The following is a 26,911-nucleotide window of genomic DNA, read 5'->3' as shown; positions in this document are numbered from 1 at the left end:
TAGATTGCACCCTTCTCGTTCGGGCACAAAATCTAACTGGAGTCTGGAGGAGGGTCATAGGGGGAGGAGCCAGTGCACACCACCTGATCTGGTAAAAGCTTTACTTTTTTGTGCCCTGTCTCCTGCGGAGCCGCTATTCCCCATGGTCCTTTCAGGAACCCCAGCATCCACTTAGGACGATAGAGAAATGGAGGATAGTAGAGAGGGCCTTTCTTGTATTGTCACGTATAAAGCTCATCTGGTGAGTTTAGGCAGCACAGCTTTCATTATGTGTGCAAGTTTGTTTTTTATCTTCAACATCATTATTATCATTATTAATATTATTATTATTATTATTATTATCATTTATTAATATTGTAATTATTATTTTCAGTACTTAGCTATTAATCAGATATACTGTATGTGTGGTATGGATACAGGCACCCTATAAACAATTGCATACTCAATAATAGGAGTACAATCCTGTGGTTTGCCTCAAACAGGGTCAATCCATCTGCAAAGACAAGGCTGATGAGTTTTGAAAGAGAGGGATTGGGGTCAGGAACATGAGAGGGTAGTCACTGCAATGTAACAAGGAAGAGTAATCAGTATCCAGCTGCAATATTCATTATTGATTATATTAAATTAAACTTGTTTAGCAGAGTTGGAGAATTAAAACCAAAATAATGCAAACAGCAAATGTCACATATATTCAGTCACCTTAACATATGACAACGTGGCAAGAGCACAGGACATTAATTAGTAATAATGTAGGTAATTAGCAGTTACAAAAGCTGGACTAGCAGAAAGATATGAGACCCTTCCCACCATATACAGGCACTGCAAGGTATAATTAGCTGCCAAACTGAGAGTTAACTTAGCATAGCAGCTCATGCATTCATTAATCTAGCTCTCCTCACTTGAGTTATGCACCAATAAGTACTAATCAAGGTTTTTCTTAAAAGCCAACTAAGTCTAACAAATACAGTTAATTGAGAAAAATGAATATCATCCAGGAATACAAGTATCTGCTTAGTTATTTATTCATGTCTCTTACAGTAGATATTTTTTTACAGACAATTTTATACATACTGTAATTGAACTCTTTGCTTTTCTTACAAAGTGGCAATACTGCTACCAAAATTGTTACAGCCACCTATTAGATTCTAAGGGCAGCTATTCAATTGTTTCTGTCGACATGGTCGAGAACTTCATTTCAGCTCACTACCCCTGGAGGTGGCGAGCTGAAATGCACGAAAAGTGACCCATTTGGGCACCAAAATGGGACTTTTCATGTTCGTGCCCATTACTTTAGTCAGTTTAGCAGCTTTACGCAGCTAAACCAGACTGCTATGGGTGCGATATGTGTGATTCAAGGGAACAATTGAATATCGCCCTATGGGAGTTATTCAGGTCACATCGCTAATCAATGAGACTGCAATAACCCCATTGGCAGCGCTAGTGCGCACGCACAGGTCCTGTCCTGTGCATGCACTAGCAGCCAATGCAATCTGATCACATTGGCTGCAAACACCTCTGCCTGATTGACAAACAGAGGCATTCGCAGGGCGGGTCCTGCGGCGGGGGGTGCGGCGACATCAGCAATGGAGCATTGCAGGCAGGGGTGGCGACAGAGTGTTGCTGGGAAAATGGGGATGGGGACGGGTCGGTGGCATTTTCAGGGCAGCTGCATGATGTCACACGCGGCTGCATCGTTCAAGAAAATGGCGGCAGACCACCTGCATACGCAGCCTAGCTGCGCCTGTAGGGGATCATCCATAGTTGCTGTGACCGCAATGAAATTGTGGTCACAGCCACTGGACAGGCCATTTACCATGCTGAGCGTCCTTGCCCTGCGATGGGCGGCCCCCAGCATGCAATAGAAAGGATTGCAGATGCTGCTAAAAAGCAGAATCTTCAATCCTTACTGAATAACACCCTATGTTTCCTACTGGGTGGAATTCAAATGTTCTATTAGATAGAAAAAAACAGCCTCCCAACTGACTTTTCAAACATTTGAATCTCCCCCAACTGTATTTTGTTCCACTCTGCAAATGACTTGTTGTAGATGTATTATTGGGATGCAGCAGTTAAAATACTGGCAGTCGGAATCCCGACAACCGCAGGATATTCCCACTCGGTTGATGGGTCCACGCCTCCAAACAAGTGGCCATATAACCTGTTGCAAGTAGTGAGCCACCATGCCCAAAGCGAGGGAACTCGCTGCCTCACTACCGGGATTCCGACAGATGGGATGTCGCTGTTGGTATACTGATATCCGGCATCCCATCTGCCGGTAAATCATATGTATTCCATATAATCACGTGCCTGCAATAAACATGTGACGTATTTACTTGTCTAGTATCATTTCATAGTATCCTTTGTTGTTTTTAGCATATAAATAGATGCCTGAACTGATATTTATCTAGTTATAAATCAGGTAACAAAAATAAAAATAAGTAAATACATTTCAGAACATTGAACAGGCAAGCTATGACCAGGTTTCCCATGATCAAGTCTTGGCAGTCTGACCATGTTCAAGTCGTTTTGTCCATTTTATGGCAGGTCCATACAGGGCTGAGTTTGTACATGTTTGAGACGATTTGAACATGTTCAAGCTATAAGTTATACATTTTGGCAGATTCTAATTGTCAATGCAAACCTTATACAATGACGACCAGTCTCAAAAAGCATGCTTCACACACAGTAGTGTTCAATGTTCAATTTTGTGTTGGTGGCCATGATATCTATAAAATTCATCAAATTTGTAAAGTTAAAATGTTTCAGCATCTCTGGTAAGGATAACCATTGTAATATGGCTTTGACTGCACAATCTGCGCCTGAATAATGCAGTTTTTTTATGACTTTAGTATGGATACAAATTACAATTTCCAAAATTGCAAAAATGGACCCTACAGCACAAACAACTTTTCCAACATCAAGCTCCTTTCCTTGTGTGAATGAATTAAAATGATGGCAAGTGTGGTGGTGTAAAGGTTAGCGCCTTCTGTTCATCATATTAGTGCCATCCTAGCTGATTGTAGCCTCTGAGCTTGGGAGACATATGGCACTAGCATCGAGCCTAATGCAACAGCAACATTTGTTGTTGTACGAAGAAGCATTTTAGGTTAGCAGATAACAAAAATGCCTTTTTTTTAACTATAATATTACCTGCAGAGTACACTACAGTGTGGGTGCCTGTATTTGACATCATACATTAAATGGGAGGATGTATCTACCTTCCAGGCATAGGAAGGCTCATAGCTGCTGTTCCTGGGAGTTGGCCAATGATGTGGCCTGCTGGCATTGCTGCAAAGCCTCATTCCCAGGTTAACTTCCCAGGCCAGTGCCTGCTGAGCTCAGAGCTTAGTTACGATCAGTATGGGTTGTACGGACACCCACCCCTGTACATGCTTTTGCTTACAGGTGAATTTGATGCAGCAAAAAACATTTTTCCTGCATGCATATCTTAATATAATAAAGTCTTCCAATACAGAAATGTGACACATGATGACACAAATGTTACACAGTCCTGATGTTCTTCACACACTCTTATGATTTATTTTAGTTATGAGTGAGACATGACAGACTAGTACTTTTAGGATAATAAAAATATATTTTAAAATGAATGAAGAGAGCGGGGGTCCTAGTGTGATAGATTTTGTAGTAACATTTACTTTTCACTGTGCATTTCCATCTGGTCCAGAAAACCTACAAATAGTTTCACAGAGCTTTCTTATCTCTGGGTTCCCAAAGGCAGAATGAGAGAATGTCCATATTATCTGTGGTAAGCATTTGGCCCTTATAGGGTACAATCTGGAATGAATAAATAGGATGGTAATCTGACTGAGACTACACTTGACAATTTCATACTTGAAACTGAACTCTCAACTAATAAATGAAAACTGCTTTTATCAAGTCCTGCAGCACCTGACTAGGTTTTGTGAGAGTGGAGAGATGAGTAGAAGTGGATTACTATAAAAAGGATGATTTTGTATTGATTTGTATACCACTATGAAATGCCAATCACCAAATCAAGTATTTTGGTAAAAGCAGAGGATGCTTTTATTGTAACAATAATCAGCTCTGAAAGACTGTGGGAAGCGATGCATCAAGCATCGCATTTTGCATGTAATGCATTCAGCAAATGATTGCAAGCATAACAGCATTTACTAATGCCATATGCTTGAAGAATATCACAAAGGACAGCTCTCCTGATAAGAGCTGTCCTTTGCGATAAAAGGACTTCCGAGTTTAGGACCCAGGAGTCCTTCTACGATGTGTCAAGTGACGCACGCACCATGGGGGGTGCTGGGAGGGATCCGATTGGATCCCTCTCAGGGGGAAACATGGGTAGAAGCTCATAGACTTCTATAGGGTAATGCCATCCAAAGCTCGGAACTTGATCACTCTGATACTGAGGAAAATGGATTCAACCTACTGCTTTAATGCATTATAGTCTTTTGGTCAAATTTATGCCTGAAGCTGACCTGTGAGGTGTTGCTGACTGCTATTGTATAAAGTTTTCACACCATTGTCATTTCCGCTAACTCTCTATAGAACATAAAATCTGCAAATGGCTGAACCTCCAAACACTGGGGGCTTATTCTGACCTGATAGATCTTGGTGCATGGACACACATGGCGAGTGTTTACATACAGCACATGTGTAGATGCAGATTTACACATTTTGCATATGGGACTTACTGGATCTGTTTTTCATGAAGTTGGGGGGGGGGGGGGGGTCAGGAGAGCAGCAATGCAATTGCTTGGAACCACCCTGACTTGTGGGAGTGTCATGCGCATGTATCTAAAGCTCTCAGCAATTCTGAGTGATATTTACTTGGAGTGGAACTCTGTTTCTAATGGATCGCTTTCACCACGGGGCAGATGTACTAAGCCTTGGACAGTGGAAATGTGGAGAGAGATAAAGTACCAGCCAATCCGCTCCGAACTGCCATGTTACAGGCTGTGTTTGAAAAATTACAAGAGTGAATTGGTGAGTAGTTTTTCTCTCTCCACTTTATCTCTCACCAAGGCTTAGTACATCTGCCCTCTAGCATGAGGCTGGAGCAAGTGGTGATACTAATGATATGGCGCTGATGTAAAATTAATGGGCAGCACAGATTTCCACTTGCAGATGCGTGAACCTTCACATTAGCCCTACAGGTTCTTGCATTAGCATCAATTAGTATCCAGCCTCCGCGACTATCTACGACTACAGCAACTTTGTGTGCTACAAAGCAAACACAGAACAGCCTGTTACAGTCAAAATTTGATTAGTGATCTTGATCCCCGATTAAACCACAATACACTCCAGGACATTACATAGTTGATACACATTGACAAATGAGAGAATAACCATACAATTGCCAGTGACATATAACATATAACAACTAATGTAACCAATGCCGTGATAAATGATTATCAATGATGATTATTTATCAACATCCTTTATTTTTCAGCTAGTGTTCCTAAATTTAACATGAACAACCATGTACATGGGCCCTCATTCCGAGTTGATCGGTCGCAAGGCGAATTTAGCAGAGTTACACACGCTAAGCCGCCGCCTACTGGGAGTGAATCTTAGCTTCTTAAAATTGCGACCGATGTATTCGCAATAATGCGATTACTAACTACTTAGCAGTTTCAGAGTAGCTCCAGACTTACTCTGCCTGTGCGATCATTTCAGTGCTTGTCGTTCCTGGTTGACGTCACAAACACACCCAGCGTTCGCCCAGGCACTCCCACCGTTTCTCCGGCCACTCCTGCGTTTTTTCCGGAAACGGTAGCGTTTTCAGCCACACGCCCCTGAAACGCCGTGTTTCCGCCCAGTAACACCCATTTCCTGTCAATCACATTACGATCGCCGGAGCGAAGAAAAAGCCGTGAGTAAAAATACTATCTTCATAGTAAAGTTACTTGGCGCAGTCGCAGTGCGAACATTGCGCATGCGTACTAAGCGGATTTTCACTGCGATGCGATGAAAAATACCGAGCGAACAACTCGGAATGAGGGCCATGGTTTTCTTGCTTTGTAATTCCCTTATTCCATACATGCTCTTTGTAGTCTATTAATAGCAGCATCTAGGTATAACGTAGTAGAAATGCAAAAAAATAATCAATTTCCTAAAGCTATTATCAAATTCTAGGAATCACAGGTGAGAGACTTTTTATTCTTTTTACTGGATTAACTCCGACAATAAGTTTAGCAAGATTACTGCTGAGAGCCAAATCAACAGGGGGAATAACTTTATTCAGTCCATGGGAAAATGTAATGAACTGCAATAATCAGAGAGATTGCACCATTTTTGCCAGTGATTAGTTGAGCTATATTTTTTAAAAATTGGAAAAAGCTCACCTACAGTATTTGTATTTTATATGAGATTCATATTCGATTGTCCAAGTTTATAGTAAGAAACTCTACATGTAAATCTTCAAGAGGTATTCAATATGGGCCTCATTTATGAATCACAGCAGATGCATAACACCAACTGTTCTGGTGGATTATTACTGTCATTAAAAAAGTCACCCAGGGGATGTGGTTAATATAATGGCTGTTGGGATCCCATCATTCAGGATCCTAATGACGGAATCCCGATAGCAGGTAAAATGCCGGCGGACGGATTACCATCTGCCTCCCGGTATTCCCACTAGGGAGGTGAGTCCATGCCACCACCTGAGGGAGAATAGAACTCCACCAGGCCCGAAGCGTGGCAAGCACAGCGAGCCCGTGAGGGGACTCGCTGTCGGTATTATGGCTGGTGGGATGCCACTGTCGGGTTCCTGTATCCAACTCGCTCCTAGGCTACTTCCATTGCCCTTCCGAGAATGAAAGACTGACTATGGTGCACTGAGTGTATATATGCCAGATTCAATTAAGATGACGAAGGGCCTAAAGTCTCCTTTCAGAACATGTGGCAGAAGAGTGAATGTCTGATGAAAAAAGAGACTTAAGTAAATATAGTTTATACTGTAAGGAAGATCTTGCTACTTTATGGAAGCTTACTTTGTGGACTCACTGCAGAAATTATTCAATAATAACCAGTCCTAGTTATGTACAGCTTTGGTTTCCAGATGCGCAAAGGGAAAAACCAATATGCAAAGTTGTAGCCAGCATCAGACCAGGACAAGTCTGGATAGTTCCACTACAGGGAAACTCACACTGTGATCTGTCATCCTGTAGTATGATCAAGTGGTTTCCCAATGTTAGTGAAGTACAGTAAGATGTCCTTTAAGCTAAGCTCATACTGCCAAATTTTAGTCCTGGTTTGACATCATGTGAAAGTACAGCAGGATTTGCAATTACTCTTTAGAATGTAAGCTCTCACGAGCAGGGCCCTCTTCCCTCATGTGCTTATCCTTTCTTACAGTACTTTAATAATCTTCAACTGTACCGCATCCAGCAGTCTTCTGCCACCTGATACTTATTCCAGTGTCATCTGCTGATGTAACTATGTTTATTTACCCTGTACTTGTCCTATACTGTCATCAACTGTAAGTTGCTGTTTTCCTGTTTGATTATTTGTTTATGTACTCTGTAATTGGGCGCTGCAGAACCCTTGTGGCGCCATATAAATAAAGGATAATAATAATAATAATAAATACTCTGAAGTAAAAAGAATTATCTGTGTTAAACAATATGCTTACGTTTCCAACACATGTGGCTCCACAGTAAATAAGAAAAGAGTATACAAAGTGCAGCTAAATAGGTTTACAATTGCTTTTGTTCTTTGTTGGCTCTTATGCCTGAAATATGCCGCAGGCATAGCAGAATTGCCTTCCTGCAATATCCCTCAGCATAATCTTTCTTAAATTTAGTTTCTTATTTCGCCAGCATGTATTTAGAAGCAAATAGTTTGTGTCCAAAATATATTGCAAGTGCAGTTTCTGGTAAATTAAAAGAGATATACACCAAAAGGAATAATTACCCAATATTAAATATGGGCTGAAAGCATCAGACGGATTCTGATGGATGGAATTCTAAATACACTCAAATTTTAAAAAGCCAGCTGCTCAAATATACTGATTACAAAGTCATGGGATTGGTTCACACAGTAGATTCTATTTTATTTGTAGCTCATGAATTCATTAATTTGCTTTCTGCTATATAAGTACCGCAAAACCAGCAACAACGTGTTTTACCTCCCAACAATCTCTTTTATTATCTTTAAGCAAAACTTTTATGTCTTTAATTGCTATAAAAAAATTGGCAGTGCACATACATGTTTCTGAGGAGTTGTACCTGTTAGTCTCTCAATTTACAAGTTAACCTTTTGTTGCATTAACAGTTGAATACTTGACTTTCCACTGAGATCAACTTTTTAATAAAGATGAGCTGATGAAAAGCAGAACTTGATTTTGGATTATCGAGTCGAACCAAGCCAAAATGTGGTTGTGATTCTAAATATGGATCGCAGGAGTTAAAACTTTACACTGCTGAAAATCCGGAATCTCACATGCTTTGGATTGCATGTAAACTGTTCCATCCTGCTCACATCTGACGTTTAACAGGGGAATGTGGATAGATAAGTTGTATTCTGCTTAGGTGCCATTGAGCAAAAATGAGTTAGAGAGGATGAGGCATGCTGGTTACTGGATAAGATCTCAGTTGATAAGCTCTCAGCCTGTTCAAAAAGCAGACTCCTTGCTTTATAGTTCCAGCAGTATCTACCCCCCACCCCAAAAAAAAAAAAACATGCCTTTATTGTAATACAATCCCAACAAATATTTATTTCTTATAAAAATCAGTTGGACTTGGTTGTGTGGGGTTGCTTAATGAGTGGGACAGGTGTTTTAGACTTAATAGGGGTTGTTTTTTTGCAACTTTTTAAAAGTGACTTTAACTGATCCATATACATACTAATACCCATTTTTATGTACCGCAAATTTAAGTAGAGCATTTACTGTATTTGGCAGAAAAACACCCTCTTTCTACATTTTTATCACTGTTTTACAATAATATATACCACAGCCATTTGACAAATTTTATGAACCCCAAATACTTTTCTTATGGCCACTAATAGACTTCTATACTGTTATCCTATATTAATTTGTCTTTTTTGGGTGTACAGGCAGATTTCCCCATTTTCACCTACACGTAACGCCAGTAGCACCAGCACTAATTATCGCGCAAATACCATTTTTGTAAATGTCTAATTAGACTGGGTGAAAAATGGGAGTGAGCATATTGGTGAAAAGTGGCAATTTTGTGCTATTTGTGCGAAAAAGTAATCTGCAATAAATTACTGCATTATCGTAGACAATTGAATCCCCCCCCTCCACCCCCCAATAAATGTTTTTAAAAAATGAAGCTTATTCTTCTTGGTCTCCTTGAAGTTCCAGCACCAGCATTAGCAGCCCTAGCATGCAAACATTTATGTTGGTTATCAAGGATTTAATTAGTGAAGGTTAATAATGATGAGCATGTTGGCAGTGAAGATTGCAAGATGTACAGTATCTATCCATCCTGCTGGTAGTTGATTCTGGACTGCATGTTAACATACATAATTTTCATACTTTTAAAGAATTTAGCTTACCTACCTTGCTTAATTTGAAGTGACCAAGGCTACAGACGTCTTGCCAAATTTTGTCTTGGTTGGGGATACAATAGTTACACATGCTAAGGTGGATATATTGGTCTTTTGACGAGGCATTACAATGCACTTCTCAATGGCATGATGTGGAACCACTGGTGGCTTCCTTACTTCAACACAATCCACATAATCTTCATTATCTTCTTCAAGTCCAACACATTCATGTTGCAGTCATTATTGTCACATAACACATTTTCCCCCTCATCTTGTTGCACAATAGCATCTTCCAAAGCAAAATCCTAAATGTCTATATAAGCAAATCAGTATCATTTCTACACATTTCTCACATTTCCATATGGTTGAGAAATTGTTGAAGGAGACTTCTGTATAATTAAATTGTCAGAATATAAAATCTGAGAGTCAAACACAACACTCATGGACACCCTTAGAGTCTCCGTAGGATTCTGTGAATGCCTTAGTTCTTCTTAGCATCAGTTCTCGTTTCAGGCGCAGATGTGATTGTTGTGAAGGTGACACACCTAGACTCAGGGGTGTAAATTTACTAAGCTCCCGTGTTTCTGCTGATACTAACTGAGATCAATCTGATGATAAGGTAAAACAATTTGTCCCTTTTTGCTGAGAGCAGCAATCCTACTTATTACAAACTCTCCCACCCACCTCACCTATTCGTGCAAAGCCCAATGTTTCAAATTCACTTTAGTACCCTGTGAATTCTTTATGCTGGGTGTAATTCTTAGGATTTGTTAGTGTTTCAAAACATTTTCATTAGCCAGCTAGAGTTTTCACAGTTATATTCTAAACTACAGGATGGGCTTTTGTATTACGGTGAAAGTGTTGATGGAGAGATTAGTAGTGATAGCCAGCTATTACATGTAAAGATGTAAAGCTCTACACAGTTTTATTCAAACATCTGCAGATACGTATAGGGAAAGCCACAGTTAGTGATGTGTTACAGCATGCTTTTTTATTCTTGGTACAGCTTACCTCCAAATATTTACAGATGTGAAATCCAGATAAAATAAACTCCACCCTTAATCCCAAACCCTGCATACAAAAATGCCCAAATTTAGGTAAAACAATGTCAGCTTTTAGATATGTTCTGTTTCTTTTGATGTCACCAAATCAACACCAAGCTGCCAAAATCAGTATATTTGGTAGGAATATTTTAGTAATTCTATAAATCAGTTATCATATGCAATATATTTTGTTGTTTAGAAAAGCTAACCATGATTCCTTATATTCCAAGGTTTTTCTGAAATTGGTTGAAAATGAAGACATAAGGCCCATACTCACAGAGAGATTTCTGCAAGAGATGTGTTCTGAGCAATTTATCACGGGAGATGTCCCTTGAACATCCCGGTGTCTAGATCTCCCATACACACGTGAGATCTGTGTTGAGCAATCTGTGCTGAGCAATCTGTGCTGAGCAATCTGTGCTAAACAAAAAAAAAAACTATTTAAATAGTGGGTTGGTATTATAGTGAGGGGGGTGGGGAGAGTGTGTCTTTTTCTAAACAAAAAAAAGACCTTTTTAAATAGTGGGTTGGTATTATAGGGGAGGGGCAGGGGCGGAACTGTGGGAGGCAGTGGAGTCGGCTGCCGCCGGGCTCCTGGCCACAAGGGGGCGCATCTCCTCCACTGTCTCCCGCAGCCTGAGGACTGCGCTGCTATTGCAGATGGAGGAGCTGTGTCAATGACACGGAAGCTGCCTCCTGTAGAGAGAGATGGCACTGGCTGCAGCTAGGGGGAGATCCAGAGCACAGCTCCTCCCGGGCCCTTAGTAAGCCACCCGAGGGAAGCTCAGAACTCTCTGCTCCTCCATGCTCTGGATGATAGCCAAAGGTAGGCACTGTGTGGGGGGTGGGGGAGAGGTGTATTTGGGGGGAAGTACTGTGTTTTGTGTGTGCTTGTTTTTAAGTGAGGTGTGTGTGTTTTTAAGGAAAGTTGTACATTCAAGTAAAAGAGGCATGTGTGTGTGTGATGTGTGTGAGTGGCATGTGTGTGAGAGGCATGTATGTGTATGTAAGTGGGAGGCATGTGTATGTAAGTGAGAGGCATGTGTGTGTGTGTGTGTGTGTGAGAGAGGCATGTGTATGTAAGTGGGAGGCATGTGTATGTAAGTGAGAGGCATGTGTGTGTGTGTGAGAGGCATGTGTATGTAAGGGGCCCTACACACTCGGCGATGCGCCGCCGAGGTGGCCGACGAGCGACCCAGCGGCGGGGGGGCAGTGACGGGGGGAGTGAAGTTTCTTCACTCCCCCCGTCACCCGGCTCCGTAGACTTGTAGGCAAATATGGACGATCTCGTCCATATTGGCCAGCATGCACAGCCGACATGGCCCCAGCGATGAACGAGCGCGGGGTCGCGCATCGTTCATCGCTGGGGACTCCACACTGCACGATATGAACGATATCTCGTTCATTAATGAACAAGATCGTTCATATCGTGCAGTGAAATCGCTATGTGTGTAGGGCCTATAAGTGAGAGGCATGTGTATGTAAGTGAGAGGCATGTGTATGTGAGAGGCATGTGTATGTGAGAGGCATGTGTATGTGAGAGGTGTGTGTAAGTGAGAGGCACGTGTGTGAGAGGTGTGTGTGAGAGGTGTATGTAAGTGAGAGGCGTGTGTGTTTAAGTGAGACGTGTGTTTAAGTGAATGAGGCGTTTGTCTTTTTTTTAATATATATCTAGTGTTCACGCTAGGTGTCTGCCCCTTTTTTAGACAGCTGAATCCCGCCCTGCCCATTTTTGTGCGCCCTGCCGCCCCGCCGTTTGCTGCCTGCCGGACCCCGCCACGTCGCCGGATCCAGCCGTGCGCCGCCGGACCCGGTACGTACATGAGAGTCCCCCTGGGCTAAATTAACCTTGTAAGTATTTTGCAGCTGTAAACATTAATCTCAGTGCTTTCTACCTGGTGCAGTGTGCCTCAGTGCTCTCTACCTGGTGCAGTGTGCCTCAGTGCTCTACCTGGTGCAGTGTGCCTCAGTGCTCCCTACCTGGTGCAGTGTGCCATTAGTGCTCCCTACCTGGTGCAGTGTGCCATTAGTGCTCCCTACCTGGTGCAGTGTGCCTGAGTGCTCCCTACCTGGTGCAGTGTGCCTGAGTGCTCCCTACCTGGTGCAGTGTGCCTGAGTGCTCTCTACCTGGTGCAGTGTGCCTCAGTGCTCTCTACCTGGTGCAGTGTGCCTCAGTGCTCTCTACCTGGTGCAGTGTGCCTCAGTGCTCTCTACCTGGTGCAGTGTGCCTCAGTGCTCTCTACCTGGTGCAGTGTGCCTCAGTGCTCTCTACCTGGTGCAGTGTGCCTCAGTGCTCTCTACCTGGTGCAGTGTGCCTCAGTGCTCTCTACCTGGTGCAGTGTGCCTCAGTGCTCTCTACCTGGTGCAATGTGCCTCAGTGCTCCCTACCTGACGCAATGTGTATAATGTGCTTTATCTGGCGCAATGTGTATAATGTGCTCTATCTGGCGCAATGTGTATAATGTGCTCTATCTGGCGCAATATGTATAACGTGCTCTAGCCTCTACCTGGCGCAGTGTGTATAGGAGGTTCTAACTGGTGCAATGTGTATTAGGGGCACTACCGTGTGGTGTAATGTGAATTGACACTATTATGTGGCCACGCCCCTTCCCCACGAAACAACGCCCCTAGATTTTTGCTGCGCACCTTCGGTGCGCACTGTCCATGTTTTGCCCATAGGAATGGGAGCACCAAGCATTATAGTATGTACCTAAGTTTGCCCATTTAACTTAAAAATTTACCCTCACGAATGAAAAATGTGCCCTCCCCGTGATCAGCACCCTGCCCTAAAAAAAAAATACTACAGTGAACACTAATTATATTGGCACACCGCTGCGCCAAAGCATCTCCATGGAGACCTGGTGGGTGAGGGAGCACTGTAGGTGTACTATAATGGTATGCTGGTGTCTGTTTTATTGTAATGACTGACTTGGAATGCGTCCACTTTCTATGTGTATCTATATTACTATTGGGAAAGGTACCTGAGCACCCTTCTACTGTTCACCATGGGTGCGGGATAGCTACATATGGTATGTGTGTGTATGTGTAGGGGGGCACCAAAATGTATCATGCCTCCGGGCGACTGGGACGAACTTACGCCACTGGGGAGGGGAGGGTGTGTCTTTTTCTGTTGTGTCCGCATCTCTCCTCCTACAAAAAGTGGATCTCTATATTATAACTATAAAGGTTATTTTAGCATAGTCTTGATGGCTATAGTTAATGCCAACTATGAGTTCATATTTGTGGATGTGGGGAAAAATGGAAGAGCATCCGATGGCGGATCAATCAAAGATACTGTGTTTTATGAGAGGCTGCTTTGCAACCAATTAGACCTACCGAAAGCTGAGGACTGCATGCATGGCTTGAATTATGTGTTTGTGGCAGATGAAGCCTTTGCTCTGCACGAGCACATCATGAAACCCTACCCACAAAGGAACTTATCCAAGGAGAAACGCATTTTTAATTATCGGCTCTCAAGGGCCCGCCGCATAGTTGAAAACGCATTTGGGATCTTGAGTAGTAGGTTCAGAATTTTCCACTCTGCTATTGGCCTAAGGGTGGATAAAATAGACTGGGTTGTGTTGGCCTGCTGTGTTCTACACAATTATCTAAGGCGTAAGACTGGCCCAAAATGCCCCCCATCTACTACTCCGGCTAACAACCCTGATGTGGACTCTGCCAGGCTGCCTGCTCAGGCCGACAACTCTGATGTGGACTTTGCCAGGTTGCCTGCTCAGGCCGACAACTCTGATGTGGACTCTGCCAGGTTGCCTGCTCAGGCCGACAACTCTGATGTGGACTCTGCTAGGTTGCCTGGACTTGAAAGGCCACAGTCCACACCTAATCCCACTTTAAAGGCTAGAAAGGTCAGGGACGACTACCTGACCTTTTTTAATGGAGTAGGTGCAGTGGATTGGCAAGACTCCTACATTTAACTGCTTTTATGTTTGATAGACATTACATATGCTTGATTGGTTTTATATTTTATTGTATTTTTTTTATTTATTTCCAAAATAAAAATGTATCTTGTTTTAAACTTCTGTTGTCAGAGTATGTACCTGTGTGTGTTTTGCATGTATATTAAAAAACAACGTAGCCATGAGGAACTCTGGGGTCAGGTATACCCAGGACACTTCACGACTGCGTCGTTTTTTGTGGGGGATAAGTGAGGACTAATGGGATCCAACAGTGTGAACCAAGTCAGGCATACCTGTGTGTGCCATCACCCCTGTGTTCCGTCCCAGTCACTGTATCACCTCTGTGTCTGAGGGGGCGCAAATTTACAGTTTGCAGGAGGGCGCCGGACACCATAGCACTGGCCCTGGGAATCAGTATGATATCCCGGCAGCAGGCATCCCGACAGTCATAATCCCAACGTCGGGATGGCGGCCACCGGAATGCCGGCAGCGGCTCGAGCGCAAAGAAGCCCCTTGTGGCTCGCTTTGCTTGCCAAATTTTTAGTCTCCCTCTATGGGTGTCATGGACACCCACAGGGGGAGAATATGTCAGGATTGTGGCTATTGGGAACCCGACGCAGAGATCTTAACCGCATCCCTCTGTAATAAATGTCCCCTTTAACAGTACCTTGAAGGTAGGATTGTCCTCACTTATCTCCCCTTAAAAAAAAATTTTTTTAAGGGGGGATAAGTGAGGACAAATTTGGTACAACAGCATTCCTATCATAACTCCCCCAAAAATTAAAAATATAATGATAAACCATAAAAAATACACAACACTTCTTTTTTGTTTTGAAAATAATTTACTTATAAAAATATATTAATTTTTAACACTTATGCAACTGGATTCATCGATAAGAATGACCAATATCCCAACGTTCAAAAGTCCAGGACAAAAAACCGACACTATGGTAACTATGAACAACATAAAAGAGTCGAGGAAACATGGAACAATTTGTCCAACGGAAACTAAAAAACTAATAAAAAAAATTATAATTTAATAATTGAAAAAAGTAGCCTCGTCCTCTGGGGGGAGCTGTGTACTCAGCATTGCTGAGTACAATCCAGTGGACAAAGTGCTGGTGGGAGGAGTGGGCAGAGTGGGTGTAGGTGGGGGTCCCGGCGAAAAAAAAGGGCGCTGTGGCGGAGGATTACCCGGCGGATAATAGTATGGTTGGGGATAAGGATACTGGGACTGTGGGGCATTTCGTGCGCGCCGCACAGGATTTGACATTAGATCCAGGTCATCGGATAGGTCATTATCCTCGGCCCTTCTCAATACATCAAATACTATGCGCCTGAAAGTTCTAAAAACAGTTTCGGGCATTACACGTATCTGAGATTCTATCGTGTTTGAAAATTGACGATAGAAGTCTGGTGGCCTATTAAGCATTTCCTCTGCCCGTTGGATAAATTGAACCGTGCTGGAGGATGCAGAATCGGAACTCAATGATGAATTCTTTTGTCTCCGCCTTGGTGGTGCTGTCGACCGAGATGGTGCTGACTCCTCACCACTGAGCTCCAGTTCTGTTGCCTCTGTTGCGGAAGTGTTCATTACCTCCGGGGTAGATTCCTGTAAAAAAAAAAGAAAATAAAACATTAGGGCGTTGATTAAACAATGATAAAGTTGAACATTTTAAAGTGTTTTAACTTACCGGATTAAGGGTCCCCTCTTCCTCTGGCGTCTTAGGAGACTCTTTATCCAGGCTACCCTGTCCATGTAATTTCGCCTCTCTCTCCAAAAGGAACTTCATCTGTTCATAATACCATAGCGTCGGCTGGTAAACATCATCAGTTCCGGCTCCTGAACGTTGAGACTCGATCACGCGTGTGTGTTCCTTCTTGAACACCGTCCGCAAGTTTGCTATCTTCTTCTTCGCCCAAAGTAGATCAGCATCACTGTTATGGGCTTTGCTGTACTCCACCAATTGTCTGTAGGCCTGATCCTTCTTCTGTCTGTTTGAAAAATCCTTGCTACGGACCTTCCACAGACATTCGCTGGCCCGATACACATCAATGAATCCAGTTGTGAACTCCCGGTCCATGTAAGAAGCCATTGCTGTGAGAAAAATAAAACAACACTATTTAAATAACAAGCAAGGAAAAACTTTAATAAAATATGTTGACCCTCGCATTAAAAAAACCATGCCGCTTATACACGTGTTGCACCAGGAAATGGTGCTTATACACACGCTGCGCCAGGTAAAGCCGCTTATACACACATTGCAACCAGGTAAAGCCACTTAAGCACCACAAACATATAGTAACACCCCCTATCCCCCCCCCCCGCCTGCTAATACAGCTTCAAAGCACATTAAGCAGCCTGTCTAATCATACGGATACATCCATCTTCTCCTAGACCGCTATCACCAGCCGCATCACACTCCCCCATATATGTATCGCTCGATACACAGGACAGCCTCATAAAAACATAATTAATAACAACCCCCCCCCCCCCCCCACCCGGCTGTTAATACAGCCCACACTCCAGTGGCGTGTGGCGAGGTCAGTGGCTGGTGAGGCACTACAGCCATAATGTTCGCCGAATCCTGCCGATGACCCCCTACTGCCGCCGAGCCAATGCCCGCTACTGCCCCTGTGCCGATGCCCGCTGCCACCGCCAATGGCTTACAAACTCGCCCACCATCAACTTACCCAGCCCTCCACCCAGGGCCGGTGCTAGGGTGTTCGGCGCCCCCCCTGCAAACTATAAATTTGCGCCCTCCCATATTCCTTTGGCGCGCACCGGGAAAAGGGGTGTGGTCTCACAAGTAAGGGGCATAGCCACACAATAGTACCCCCATTCAAAATTACGCCACAATGTAGCACAATCTTATTCATCATATACGTAATGCCCCACAAGTAGTAGTAGCATCCTTATACATAGTGCACCCCCAGTAGTAGTAGCGTCCTTATACGTAAGGCCCCCCAAGTAGTAGTATTATTGTTATATCTAATGCCCCCCAAGTAATAGTAGCATCCTATACATAATGCTCCCCCCAAGTAGTAGTATCTTCCTTATACGTAATGACCCCCCTAGTAGTAGCATTGTTACACGTAATGGCCCCCCCATTAGTAGCGTTGTTACACGTAATGGCCCCCCCATTAGTGGACATTACTTAGTGGACATTCCCCATTAATGGAGAAGGGTCTGAATGGGTTAAAAAATAAAAAAAATGCGTGAGGTCCCCCCTCCTAAGTATAACCAGCCTCGGGCTCTTTGAGCCGGGCCTGGTTGTTTAAATACTGGGGGAAAAATTGGACAGGGGTTCCCCGTATTTAGACAACCAGCACCGGGCTCTTAGTCCGGTCCTGGTTCCAAAAATACGGGGGACAAAAGATGTAGGGGTCCCCCGTATTTTTAAAACCAGCACCGGGCTCCACTAGCCAGGGACATAATGCCACAGCCGGGGGACACATTTATGTAGGTCCCTGCGGCCGTGGCATTACCCCCCCAACTAGTCACACCTGGCCGGGGTTCCCTGGAGGAGTGGGGACCCCTTAAATCAAGGGGTCCCCCCCTTCAGGCACCCAAGGGCCAGGGGTGAAGCCCGAGGCTGTCCCCAGCACCCCTGGGCGGTGGGTGCCGGGCTGATAGCCATGAGTATGTAAAAAAAAAGAATATTGTTTTTTGTTGTGGAACTACAAGGCCCAGCAAGCCTCCCCCGCTTGCTGGTACTTGGAGAACCTCAAGTACCAGCATGCGGGGAAATAACGGGCCCGCTGGTACCTGTAGTTCTACAACAAAAAAAATACCCAAATAAAAACACAACACACACACCGTGAAAGTAAAAATTTATTAAATACACACTTACACACTCACACATACTTACCTACATCCCACGCCGGTCACGTCCACTTGTCCAGTAGAATCCAATAGGGGTACCTGTAACAATGAGAGACAGATTACTTACCTACATCCCACGCCGGTCACGTCCACTTGTCCAGTAGAATCCAATAGGGGCACCTGTAAAAATTAAAATTACACTGACAAACGAAGTAATCCACAGGAGGAGAGAGATAGAGAGAGAGAAATAGAGAGAAATTAATGAATATTATGCAATCACTGATGTGGGAGGACGTTAGCACAGACAGGGGGGAGTGCTGCTACTGGCTGGGAGGACGGAGCCGGGGGAGGAACGAGGGGGAAGGGGAAATTCCTACCCAGCCACCGCACACATGCGCCGCGCCGGAAGAGGCAGTTATTATTAATGTACTGCCGGGGTGGGGGGGGGGGGGGCTGGGTGTGACACTGTTATTATTAATATACTACCAGCGGGGGAGGGGGGAGGGGCGGGGGCACCGTTATTGATGTTAACTGGGCTGTATGTATTTACAGCCGGGGGGTGGGGTGACACCATTATTATTAATGTACTACTAGCCGGTGGGGGGGGGGGGGGGAGAGACCATTATTATTGATGTTAACTGGGCACTTGTGTGGGTTGTATTAACAGCCGTGTGGGGGGGGTTCACTACGATCTGCCGGCGACCAGCATACCGGCGCCGGGAGCCCGACAGCCGGCATACCGACACTTATTCGACCCCCCTGGAGGGAGAATAAAATAGTGTGGTGCGCCACCGTGCCCGTAGCGTGGTGAGCGCAGCGAGCCCGCAAGGGGCTCATTTGCGCTCGCCACACTGTCGGTAAGCCGGCGGCCGGCCTCCCGGCGCCGGTATGCTGGTCGCCGGCAGATCGTAGTGAACCCCCCCCCACACGGCTGTTAATACAACCCACACAAGTGCCCAGTTAACATCAATAATAATGGTCTCCCCCCCCCCCCCCACCGGCTAGTAGTACATTAATAATAATGGTGTCACCCCACCCCCCGGCTGTAAATACATACAGCCCAGTTAACATCAATAACGGTGCCCCGCCCCTCCCCCCCTCCCCCGCTGGTAGTATATTAATAATAACAGTGTCACACCCAGCCCCCCCCCCCCCCCCCCACCCCCCCCACCACGGCAGTACATTAATAATAACAGTGTCACACACCCCCCCCCCCCCCCCCCGGCAGTATATTAATAATAACAGTGTCACACACACACACTCCCCCCTATAAATACATGCATGAAAATGGTGTGTGTGTGTGTGTGTGTGTCCCCTCACGGCTGTTAATACAGCCCGGTCGATAACAAGGGGCTCAGCGCACCGCACGCAAACACCCCCCCCCCCCCCCCCCCCCGGCACCCATCAATGCCGTTTATGCTGCCCACAGCGCACCCGTTGGCACTTACCGTTTTGCTGCTGCTGCTGCTGACGTGCGTTGCGCTGGCTGGCTGTAGCTGGTGTGACTCTAGTCTGTGGTGGTGAAGCAGGAGACGGAGACGGAGACGGAGGCGGGACCAGCAGAGGAAGAAGACGAAGGCGGGACCAGGAGAGGCAGGAGGCGGAGGTTGGACCCGGCAGAGGACGGAGTGGCAGAGGAGAGTGACGTACATCGCTGTAGCACGTCGCTCATTCTGTACACACGAGCGATGTGCTAAGCGACTGTACTAGATTTTGCCTGCATGCAGGCCAATCTACAATCAGCGATAGCGATGCGCGGGGCTGCGCATCGCTATCGCTTTATGGCATACACACTGAGATATGTATGCTTAATTTCTAAGCAATCTAGTCAGATTGCTTAGATTTTAAGCACAGATCTCTCCGTGTGTACCCCCCTATAAGGCCCATACTCACAGAGAGATTTCTGCAAGAGATGTGTTCTGAGCAATTTATCACGGGAGATGTCCCTTGAACATCCCGGTGTCTAGATCTCCCATACACACGTGAGATCTGTGTTGAGCAATCTGTGCTGAGCAATCTGTGCTGAGCAATCTGTGCTAAACAAAAAAAAAAACTATTTAAATAGTGGGTTGGTATTATAGTGAGGGGGGTGGGGAGAGTGTGTCTTTTTCTAAACAAAAAAAAGACCTTTTTAAATAGTGGGTTGGTATTATAGGGGAGGGGCAGGGGCGGAACTGTGGGAGGCAGTGGAGTCGGCTGCCGCCGGGCTCCTGGCCACAAGGGGGCGCATCTCCTCCACTGTCTCCCGCAGCCTGAGGACTGCGCTGCTATTGCAGATGGAGGAGCTGTGTCAATGACACGGAAGCTGCCTCCTGTAGAGAGAGATGGCACTGGCTGCAGCTAGGGGGAGATCCAGAGCACAGCTCCTCCCGGGCCCTTAGTAAGCCACCCGAGGGAAGCTCAGAACTCTCTGCTCCTCCATGCTCTGGATGATAGCCAAAGGTAGGCACTGTGTGGGGGGTGGGGGAGAGGTGTATTTGGGGGGAAGTACTGTGTTTTGTGTGTGCTTGTTTTTAAGTGAGGTGTGTGTGTTTTTAAGGAAAGTTGTACATTCAAGTAAAAGAGGCATGTGTGTGTGTGATGTGTGTGAGTGGCATGTGTGTGAGAGGCATGTATGTGTATGTAAGTGGGAGGCATGTGTATGTAAGTGAGAGGCATGTGTGTGTGTGTGTGTGTGTGAGAGAGGCATGTGTATGTAAGTGGGAGGCATGTGTATGTAAGTGAGAGGCATGTGTGTGTGTGTGAGAGGCATGTGTATGTAAGGGGCCCTACACACTCGGCGATGCGCCGCCGAGGTGGCCGACGAGCGACCCAGCGGCGGGGGGGCAGTGACGGGGGGAGTGAAGTTTCTTCACTCCCCCCGTCACCCGGCTCCGTAGACTTGTAGGCAAATATGGACGATCTCGTCCATATTGGCCGGCATGCACAGCCGACATGGCCCCAGCGATGAACGAGCGCGGGGTCGCGCATCGTTCATCGCTGGGGACTCCACACTGCACGATATGAACGATATCTCGTTCATTAATGAACAAGATCGTTCATATCGTGCAGTGAAATCGCTATGTGTGTAGGGCCTATAAGTGAGAGGCATGTGTATGTAAGTGAGAGGCATGTGTATGTGAGAGGCATGTGTATGTGAGAGGCATGTGTATGTGAGAGGTGTGTGTAAGTGAGAGGCACGTGTGTGAGAGGTGTGTGTGAGAGGTGTATGTAAGTGAGAGGCGTGTGTGTTTAAGTGAGACGTGTGTTTAAGTGAATGAGGCGTTTGTCTTTTTTTTAATATATATCTAGTGTTCACGCTAGGTGTCTGCCCCTTTTTTAGACAGCTGAATCCCGCCCTGCCCATTTTTGTGCGCCCTGCCGCCCCGCCGTTTGCTGCCTGCCGGACCCCGCCACGTCGCCGGATCCAGCCGTGCGCCGCCGGACCCGGTACGTACATGAGAGTCCCCCTGGGCTAAATTAACCTTGTAAGTATTTTGCAGCTGTAAACATTAATCTCAGTGCTTTCTACCTGGTGCAGTGTGCCTCAGTGCTCTCTACCTGGTGCAGTGTGCCTCAGTGCTCTACCTGGTGCAGTGTGCCTCAGTGCTCCCTACCTGGTGCAGTGTGCCATTAGTGCTCCCTACCTGGTGCAGTGTGCCATTAGTGCTCCCTACCTGGTGCAGTGTGCCTGAGTGCTCCCTACCTGGTGCAGTGTGCCTGAGTGCTCCCTACCTGGTGCAGTGTGCCTGAGTGCTCTCTACCTGGTGCAGTGTGCCTCAGTGCTCTCTACCTGGTGCAGTGTGCCTCAGTGCTCTCTACCTGGTGCAGTGTGCCTCAGTGCTCTCTACCTGGTGCAGTGTGCCTCAGTGCTCTCTACCTGGTGCAGTGTGCCTCAGTGCTCTCTACCTGGTGCAGTGTGCCTCAGTGCTCTCTACCTGGTGCAGTGTGCCTCAGTGCTCTCTACCTGGTGCAGTGTGCCTCAGTGCTCTCTACCTGGTGCAATGTGCCTCAGTGCTCCCTACCTGACGCAATGTGTATAATGTGCTTTATCTGGCGCAATGTGTATAATGTGCTCTATCTGGCGCAATGTGTATAATGTGCTCTATCTGGCGCAATATGTATAACGTGCTCTAGCCTCTACCTGGCGCAGTGTGTATAGGAGGTTCTAACTGGTGCAATGTGTATTAGGGGCACTACCGTGTGGTGTAATGTGAATTGACACTATTATGTGGCCACGCCCCTTCCCCACGAAACAACGCCCCTAGATTTTTGCTGCGCACCTTCGGTGCGCACTGTCCATGTTTTGCCCATAGGAATGGGAGCACCAAGCATTATAGTATGTACCTAAGTTTGCCCATTTAACTTAAAAATTTACCCTCACGAATGAAAAATGTGCCCTCCCCGTGATCAGCACCCTGCCCTAAAAAAAAAATACTACAGTGAACACTAATTATATTGGCACACCGCTGCGCCAAAGCATCTCCATGGAGACCTGGTGGGTGAGGGAGCACTGTAGGTGTACTATAATGGTATGCTGGTGTCTGTTTTATTGTAATGACTGACTTGGAATGCGTCCACTTTCTATGTGTATCTATATTACTATTGGGAAAGGTACCTGAGCACCCTTCTACTGTTCACCATGGGTGCGGGATAGCTACATATGGTATGTGTGTGTATGTGTAGGGGGGCACCAAAATGTATCATGCCTCCGGGCGACTGGGACGAACTTACGCCACTGGGGAGGGGAGGGTGTGTCTTTTTCTGTTGTGTCCGCATCTCTCCTCCTACAAAAAGTGGATCTCTATATTATAACTATAAAGGTTATTTTAGCATAGTCTTGATGGCTATAGTTAATGCCAACTATGAGTTCATATTTGTGGATGTGGGGAAAAATGGAAGAGCATCCGATGGCGGATCAATCAAAGATACTGTGTTTTATGAGAGGCTGCTTTGCAACCAATTAGACCTACCGAAAGCTGAGGACTGCATGCATGGCTTGAATTATGTGTTTGTGGCAGATGAAGCCTTTGCTCTGCACGAGCACATCATGAAACCCTACCCACAAAGGAACTTATCCAAGGAGAAACGCATTTTTAATTATCGGCTCTCAAGGGCCCGCCGCATAGTTGAAAACGCATTTGGGATCTTGAGTAGTAGGTTCAGAATTTTCCACTCTGCTATTGGCCTAAGGGTGGATAAAATAGACTGGGTTGTGTTGGCCTGCTGTGTTCTACACAATTATCTAAGGCGTAAGACTGGCCCAAAATGCCCCCCATCTACTACTCCGGCTAACAACCCTGATGTGGACTCTGCCAGGCTGCCTGCTCAGGCCGACAACTCTGATGTGGACTTTGCCAGGTTGCCTGCTCAGGCCGACAACTCTGATGTGGACTCTGCCAGGTTGCCTGCTCAGGCCGACAACTCTGATGTGGACTCTGCTAGGTTGCCTGGACTTGAAAGGCCACAGTCCACACCTAATCCCACTTTAAAGGCTAGAAAGGTCAGGGACGACTACCTGACCTTTTTTAATGGAGTAGGTGCAGTGGATTGGCAAGACTCCTACATTTAACTGCTTTTATGTTTGATAGACATTACATATGCTTGATTGGTTTTATATTTTATTGTATTTTTTTTATTTATTTCCAAAATAAAAATGTATCTTGTTTTAAACTTCTGTTGTCAGAGTATGTACCTGTGTGTGTTTTGCATGTATATTAAAAAACAACGTAGCCATGAGGAACTCTGGGGTCAGGTATACCCAGGACACTTCACGACTGCGTCGTTTTTTGTGGGGGATAAGTGAGGACTAATGGGATCCAACAGTGTGAACCAAGTCAGGCATACCTGTGTGTGCCATCACCCCTGTGTTCCGTCCCAGTCACTGTATCACCTCTGTGTCTGAGGGGGCGCAAATTTACAGTTTGCAGGAGGGCGCCGGACACCATAGCACTGGCCCTGGGAATCAGTATGATATCCCGGCAGCAGGCATCCCGACAGTCATAATCCCAACGTCGGGATGGCGGCCACCGGAATGCCGGCAGCGGCTCGAGCGCAAAGAAGCCCCTTGTGGCTCGCTTTGCTTGCCAAATTTTTAGTCTCCCTCTATGGGTGTCATGGACACCCACAGGGGGAGAATATGTCAGGATTGTGGCTATTGGGAACCCGACGCAGAGATCTTAACCGCATCCCTCTGTAATAAATGTCCCCTTTAACAGTACCTTGAAGGTAGGATTGTCCTCACTTATCTCCCCTTAAAAAAAAATTTTTTTAAGGGGGGATAAGTGAGGACAAATTTGGTACAACAGCATTCCTATCATAACTCCCCCAAAAATTAAAAATATAATGATAAACCATAAAAAATACACAACACTTCTTTTTTGTTTTGAAAATAATTTACTTATAAAAATATATTAATTTTTAACACTTATGCAACTGGATTCATCGATAAGAATGACCAATATCCCAACGTTCAAAAGTCCAGGACAAAAAACCGACACTATGGTAACTATGAACAACATAAAAGAGTCGAGGAAACATGGAACAATTTGTCCAACGGAAACTAAAAAACTAATAAAAAAAATTATAATTTAATAATTGAAAAAAGTAGCCTCGTCCTCTGGGGGGAGCTGTGTACTCAGCATTGCTGAGTACAATCCAGTGGACAAAGTGCTGGTGGGAGGAGTGGGCAGAGTGGGTGTAGGTGGGGGTCCCGGCGAAAAAAAAGGGCGCTGTGGCGGAGGATTACCCGGCGGATAATAGTATGGTTGGGGATAAGGATACTGGGACTGTGGGGCATTTCGTGCGCGCCGCACAGGATTTGACATTAGATCCAGGTCATCGGATAGGTCATTATCCTCGGCCCTTCTCAATACATCAAATACTATGCGCCTGAAAGTTCTAAAAACAGTTTCGGGCATTACACGTATCTGAGATTCTATCGTGTTTGAAAATTGACGATAGAAGTCTGGTGGCCTATTAAGCATTTCCTCTGCCCGTTGGATAAATTGAACCGTGCTGGAGGATGCAGAATCGGAACTCAATGATGAATTCTTTTGTCTCCGCCTTGGTGGTGCTGTCGACCGAGATGGTGCTGACTCCTCACCACTGAGCTCCAGTTCTGTTGCCTCTGTTGCGGAAGTGTTCATTACCTCCGGGGTAGATTCCTGTAAAAAAAAAAGAAAATAAAACATTAGGGCGTTGATTAAACAATGATAAAGTTGAACATTTTAAAGTGTTTTAACTTACCGGATTAAGGGTCCCCTCTTCCTCTGGCGTCTTAGGAGACTCTTTATCCAGGCTACCCTGTCCATGTAATTTCGCCTCTCTCTCCAAAAGGAACTTCATCTGTTCATAATACCATAGCGTCGGCTGGTAAACATCATCAGTTCCGGCTCCTGAACGTTGAGACTCGATCACGCGTGTGTGTTCCTTCTTGAACACCGTCCGCAAGTTTGCTATCTTCTTCTTCGCCCAAAGTAGATCAGCATCACTGTTATGGGCTTTGCTGTACTCCACCAATTGTCTGTAGGCCTGATCCTTCTTCTGTCTGTTTGAAAAATCCTTGCTACGGACCTTCCACAGACATTCGCTGGCCCGATACACATCAATGAATCCAGTTGTGAACTCCCGGTCCATGTAAGAAGCCATTGCTGTGAGAAAAATAAAACAACACTATTTAAATAACAAGCAAGGAAAAACTTTAATAAAATATGTTGACCCTCGCATTAAAAAAACCATGCCGCTTATACACGTGTTGCACCAGGAAATGGTGCTTATACACACGCTGCGCCAGGTAAAGCCGCTTATACACACATTGCAACCAGGTAAAGCCACTTAAGCACCACAAACATATAGTAACACCCCCTATCCCCCCCCCCCGCCTGCTAATACAGCTTCAAAGCACATTAAGCAGCCTGTCTAATCATACGGATACATCCATCTTCTCCTAGACCGCTATCACCAGCCGCATCACACTCCCCCATATATGTATCGCTCGATACACAGGACAGCCTCATAAAAACATAATTAATAACAACCCCCCCCCCCCCCCCACCCGGCTGTTAATACAGCCCACACTCCAGTGGCGTGTGGCGAGGTCAGTGGCTGGTGAGGCACTACAGCCATAATGTTCGCCGAATCCTGCCGATGACCCCCTACTGCCGCCGAGCCAATGCCCGCTACTGCCCCTGTGCCGATGCCCGCTGCCACCGCCAATGGCTTACAAACTCGCCCACCATCAACTTACCCAGCCCTCCACCCAGGGCCGGTGCTAGGGTGTTCGGCGCCCCCCCTGCAAACTATAAATTTGCGCCCTCCCATATTCCTTTGGCGCGCACCGGGAAAAGGGGTGTGGTCTCACAAGTAAGGGGCATAGCCACACAATAGTACCCCCATTCAAAATTACGCCACAATGTAGCACAATCTTATTCATCATATACGTAATGCCCCACAAGTAGTAGTAGCATCCTTATACATAGTGCACCCCCAGTAGTAGTAGCGTCCTTATACGTAAGGCCCCCCAAGTAGTAGTATTATTGTTATATCTAATGCCCCCCAAGTAATAGTAGCATCCTATACATAATGCTCCCCCCAAGTAGTAGTATCTTCCTTATACGTAATGACCCCCCTAGTAGTAG

General features: G+C 45.6%; 2 protein-coding genes across 2 annotated transcripts; both read right to left on the bottom strand.

The window, feature by feature from the left end:
* Positions 1–15,322: 15,322 nt before the first annotated feature.
* LOC135050971 (uncharacterized) lies at positions 15,323–16,681 on the bottom strand. Its single transcript, XM_063957195.1, has 2 exons — positions 16,162–16,681; positions 15,323–16,079 (listed from the first exon to the last, which is right to left on the bottom strand). Exons 1-2 carry the CDS (start codon positions 16,561–16,563, stop codon positions 15,504–15,506), a joined length of 978 nt encoding a protein of 325 aa, XP_063813265.1. The 5' UTR covers positions 16,564–16,681; the 3' UTR covers positions 15,323–15,503.
* Positions 16,682–24,677: 7,996 nt separating this feature from the next.
* On the bottom strand, positions 24,678–26,031 carry LOC135050970 (uncharacterized). Its single transcript, XM_063957194.1, has 2 exons — positions 25,521–26,031; positions 24,678–25,438 (listed from the first exon to the last, which is right to left on the bottom strand). Exons 1-2 carry the CDS (start codon positions 25,920–25,922, stop codon positions 24,863–24,865), a joined length of 978 nt encoding a protein of 325 aa, XP_063813264.1. The 5' UTR covers positions 25,923–26,031; the 3' UTR covers positions 24,678–24,862.
* Positions 26,032–26,911: the final 880 nt, after the last annotated feature.

The sequence above is a fragment of the Pseudophryne corroboree genome, chromosome 2, assembly GCF_028390025.1.
Source record: "Pseudophryne corroboree isolate aPseCor3 chromosome 2, aPseCor3.hap2, whole genome shotgun sequence".
Classification (NCBI taxonomy): Eukaryota; Metazoa; Chordata; class Amphibia; order Anura; family Myobatrachidae; genus Pseudophryne; species Pseudophryne corroboree.
The sequence above is the reverse complement of the archived record's forward strand: the minus strand, read 5'-3'. Positions and strand labels throughout refer to the sequence as shown.